At 43.3% G+C, this 5,185-nt stretch overlaps 1 protein-coding gene across 1 annotated transcript in view; it reads right to left on the reverse strand.

Annotated features, from left to right (window-relative positions):
• The window catches only part of AMDHD1 (amidohydrolase domain containing 1), a 36,979-nt gene that overhangs the window by 17,009 nt on the left and 14,785 nt on the right, over positions 1–5,185 (reverse strand). Inside the window, exons 4-5 of the mRNA XM_007949757.2 lie at positions 3,855–4,132; positions 966–1,191 (exon numbers count right to left, since the gene is read on the reverse strand). Of these exons, the coding sequence (XP_007947948.1) occupies positions 966–1,191; positions 3,855–4,132 (504 nt within the window). The remainder of the gene's footprint in view (positions 1–965; positions 1,192–3,854; positions 4,133–5,185) is intronic.

Below are 5,185 nucleotides of genomic sequence, written 5' to 3' on the forward strand. Positions count from 1 at the left end.
GGCCTGCTACTCTGGGCGGGCCTGAGTTGCCTCTCCTCACCTAATCCCTTCGGCTGACTGCTCTTCTCTCTGGCTTCCTGGCTTCTAATCCCCTTTCTCCTGCTCTTCCCACTTGCTACTTTGGGCGTCCCTGAGTTGTCTCTCCTCACCTGTAACCCTGGGGCTGATATATATCTATATCTACATATATCTGAAAATTATCTTGTACTCCCCAATATCCATCTGGATGCTGCCACAGAAAGATAGTAGAAGCTACATGAGATATAAATAGCTATGTAGCATGGCTTTATGTGCTAACCAAAATGTTATGAAGATAGTAAATGAGATCATAGAGGTGCTTATTTTTCTATAATAGCAGCATATGACTACAAAAGTAAACTCCAAGCCAAGCTCACTGCCGTCGAGTCGGATCCCACACATAGTGATCCCTCTTTGGGTTTCTGAGATGGTATCACTATGGAAGTAGATTGCCCAGTCTTCCTTCCAAGGAGCGGTTAGTGGGTTTGAACAGCCAGTCTTCTGGTTAGCAGTCACATGCCTTAGGCACTAGGCTATCAGAGCAATAAAAGTAAATAGCAAAATGGTAAGTTTAATAGAGGTCAAGGAGCTCTGGTGGCGTAATGCCTAAGGCACTTGACTGCTCACCAGAAGGCTGGCGGTTCAAACCCACTGGCCACTCCTCGGAAGGAAGGTTGGGCAATCTACTTCCATAGTGATAACTGCCTCAGTAACCCAAGGAAGGGTCGCTATGAGTCGGATCCGACTCAATGGCTGTGAGTTTCAGTAATAGAGGTCAAGGTATTCAAGGCTCAACCAGACCAATCTGCACATTGTTCAGAGAAATGTCCCCCTTTTCTATCTTCCCAGAGGGCTCTTCCAAACTCTGAACAATCTAATGAAGTTTTCTCAACACAAATGTGTGAGAATGCATGCTGGCCAAAGTAATAGCAAGAGGGCAGCTGTACCTCAGCAGCCTTCATGGGGTGGAGTTCATCCCCATGAAAGTTAATCTGCAGCCCCATGTCTTTTCCACTTTGAAGAATCCTTCTGGTGGTATCGAGGTCAAAGACGCCCTTCTCACAGAATACATCTATATTGTCAATGTGGATCTCCCCACTTCTGTTAAGTTCCCTCAGCTTCGGGAGGTGGTTTTTGACAATGTCATCAGTAGCTTCATCAGCAGTTTTTCCTCTGAGGGAAGAAAATAAGATTACCACAGGCAAATATTTAAAAAAGAAGAAGGATTTGACAAAGAATCACCTGGCCCTTGGAGAACCTGAGAAACAGTTGAAGAAAATGACTGCAAGGCTCAGAAAGATGGAAAAAGAATTAAAGCTGTAAGTCAGGATTCTTAACGACTGAGACATGCCGACATTGCAGAGATATTGACAAGACTTCTGTATGCACTAATCCTATCTCCAGAGACCCAAGAGGTTATTGCATTCTGGCACGCCTGTGTGGACTTTGGGGATGTCATCAGGGCCGTCTGGCTAAGAAATAGAATCTTCCCATCATGGACACTTAGTAGGCATCCTGGCTGCTTCCCTGACAACCCAACTGTGGCCCCTTAGCTTGACCCCAGCTATCACCTTGCCCTTTTTGTATAGACAGTATAGATACTGTTTCCCAAAGCATCTGCCTAAGGCTCCCTGTCTCACTGGGGAAATGGGGGAAGAAAATAGTAGGATGTCCTGAAATTGCCTTAAAATCTTGAGGGAATTATTTATTAGAAAGGGCATAGGTTTTTAAAGTCACATAGATACAGCACTCCATCCATGGCTCGCTACATCACTCAGGACACATTATGTAGCCCTGCTGGCATGTTCTGAGCCTCAAAACTTATCAATGGGGATCAAGATGCAGAACTCAGAGGCTTATAAACAGATGGAGAAAATTTCCATAGAATTTCAACACAGAGAAAGTTCTTACTCAGCGAAATAACTAGATTTTGCTGGGAGGTGACTGAGACAGGTGCTTACATATATTATTTTTACTTCTCAAGACAATCACATAAACAGGGTGCTATTTAGCCCTGGCATCCTTGGGTGGTGTAAGCTGTTAATGCACGCTCCATTGTTAACAAAAGGTTGAGGTTCAAGTCCACCCAGAGGGGCCTTGGAAGAAAAGGTTGGTGATCCACTTTAGAAAAACCACTCATGAAAACCTGATGGGGCACAGCTCTCCTCTGACACGCACAGGGTCACCCTAAGTTGGAATCAATTTGACGGCCACTGTTTTACTACTAATAATATTTAGCTCTATTTTATAGATGAGTAACTTATGCTCAAAAAAGGTTAAGCTGTCCCTCAGAATCACCCAGCTGGAACTATGTAGCTAAGCTGAATTAAAACTCAGGTCAGGTATCACTCCAAAGCCTGAGACTTCTCCATCATTCCACACTGCATTCCCTCCTGAAAAAAGCAGACTATCATATACCGCATGTTCCATTTGAAGACAGGGTGTCCCAAATGTCTTAGTGCAGATTTAAACTTTAATAATTTCAGAAGTATAAATGCTCAAATCGTACAACAAACATCACTGGATACATTAGGTATGCATGTTTCTTTTCTATCTATCTGTGAATTTTTAACAATATATTTCAATGTTGACTTTTTAGTTCCTGTGATTGGAGAAATCAAATATTGAATGAAACAAACAAATGAAAACACTAAGAATTTATTTTTCAAGGTTCATCAAACTGAGTAAGTATAAAATAAATTTAAATGATTAGGCTTTCAAACAAGTTTTTGTAAGTCTATAGACTTCATAGGAGCTCTGGTGGCATAGTGCCTAATGCATCTGACTGCTAACCAGAAGGCTGGCAGTTCAAACCCACCAGCCACTTCTCAGAAGGAAGGTTGGGCAATCTACTTCCATAGCGATACTGCCTCGGAAACCCGAGGAGGGGTGCTATGAGTTGAATAGAATTGATGGCAGTGAATTTGGTTTTTTGGTTTATGGAATTTATATTTGAAGTAATTAAATTTAGAACTGCACTAATACCTTGGGATGCTAAGTGCATTATCAAGTCCTGGATTTTTTTTTGGGGGGGGTCCTTTCAGCTCTGGCATCTTGGACCTTCCTATCCAGTCATCCCAGGACCAAATGGAACTCTGGACAGATAAAATGCACGTGCAGAATGGGACAGAATTCTCCACAGCAAAGGCAAGCAGGAGAAACTTTTTAGGTAAAAACAAACAAAAACCGAATACCAGTTGCTGTTGAGTCGACTCTGACTTATGGCAACCCCATGTGTGTTAGAGTAGAACTGTACTCCAGAGGGTCTTCAATAGCTAATTTTTCAGAAGTAGATAGCCAGGTCTTTCTTCTGAGGCACCTCTGAGCATATCAACAGTTTGCACCACCCAAAGTCTCTTTTTTAGGTAAAGGTGAAAGCTTAAAAAAAAACATTTACAACAATAAAACAAAAAACCTTTATCATTAAACAAGCACACAAGATGATCTAAACCAAAAAAGCTTCTGAGTCACAGTTAGCTTTTATGCTAATTAATTGTTATGAGAAACTACTCAAGCTAATCAATTTTAGAGGACCTAAAGACTACGTTCTTTTTGTTAACCCAAGGTTTGAACATGACCTCTTCTGTAATGATGAATCATTGAGTCACTAGCAAGTTGATAGATCTGGTGGATCCCCTTCCTAAAACTGTGGGTAAGAGTGATGAGGACCATTAGAATACAAACACCTTTCCGAAGGCTTCTACTGGTCTCTCTGTAGGAGTTAAAGGGTGTTTGATTCACCTCAATCCCCTACAACCTCCACTTAGGCTCTGGAAAGACCGCTTCCTCATTCTCAACGTCCTGAATTAAACCCTGACCCCATCAGTTGAGATTACTTGGGCACTGAGTGAGCCCCGCAGTAAGTGGCCGAAATGCTGATATCCAGCTCCTGCTGGGCACGTGCAATCACACGCATCATCTTGAGCTCTGTCTGGAGGTTGAGGCCGTATCCACTCTTGCACTCCACCAGGGTGGTCCCAGCCCTCATCATGCACAGAAGACGCTGCCGGAAAGAGTCGAACAGCTCGTCTTCAGAGGCTTGGCGAGTGCATTCCACGGTGAAGTTGATCCCTCCTCCAGCCTGGTGAATATCCATGTAAGAAGCTCCTGCCAACTGAACACAGGCTCACCTTAGGCTCAGTAAATGCAGACAGGATGCAGTGGGTCCTGCAGAACTTATATCCAGGGGCAATATTCCAAATGTTGGCAATCAGTGTGGCACAGGCATGGGCTGATTAGAAAGGATGCTGGGGCACACAGTCCTCAGAACCCCTACTCTGCCAGTCACTGGACTGTGGGAACACTGATGAGGGGGTTCCCAAGGAAGGGCTGGGGTGGCAGAGGTAGAAGATGTAGTGGGACACTTGGCAATTTACCAACTGCTAAAGAAGTATTTCAATATTCAACAACCCAGTCAGTTTCAGTGCATACCAGCTGAATCTCACCCCTCTCTATGCGCCTCAGTGGTTTGAGAAAATAAAGCTTAGGCAACTCAAAGAACCACTGTGCAGTTATCCAAATCTCTTCTAAATAGACCCAAGCTCTGTTTCCACATCTCAATATTTGGCCAGAAGAGTTTAGGGCCTGACCTCTGTCACTCAAGTAGATAAAAAAGACTATTCCTGGGACCTCACTGGGTTCTAGTCACTGGGGCAGCAAGGAGGGTGGTGCTGACGAATTATGCTGGACTGGGGTCTCCTGACCAGAGCTTCCATCTGGATTCTGTCATCCACTAGCTGATGATCTTAGTCAACTCCCTTCCCTTCTCTAGACCTCACTTTTCACATCTATATAATGAGAGATCAGACTATAATCTCTAAGGTTTAATAAAATAGTCTTTTTGTCGAAAAAAGTGACACAGTATCTGAAAAGAAAAAAATTATTTTTCTAAAAGAATACAATTTTGCTGTTGAGATGCATTCAAAACAAAACAAAACAAAAAAGGTGAAAATGGCTCCCATCAGGGATTTAGGTGTTGACAATGGCTAATACAACTCCCTATTCATTGCTGTCAAGTTGATTCAACTCATAGCGACCCCTCTTTGGGTTTCCGAGGCAGTATCACTACGAAAGTAGATTGCCCAACCTTCCTTCTGAGGAGTGGCTGGTGGGTTTGAACTACCAGCCTTCTGCTTAGCAGTCAAATGCCTTAGATACTACTCCACCA

Source organism: Orycteropus afer, unplaced genomic scaffold, assembly GCF_000298275.1.
Source record: "Orycteropus afer afer isolate SDZICR_OR568_19922 unplaced genomic scaffold, OryAfe1.0 scaffold00253, whole genome shotgun sequence".
Taxonomy (NCBI): Eukaryota; Metazoa; Chordata; class Mammalia; order Tubulidentata; family Orycteropodidae; genus Orycteropus; species Orycteropus afer.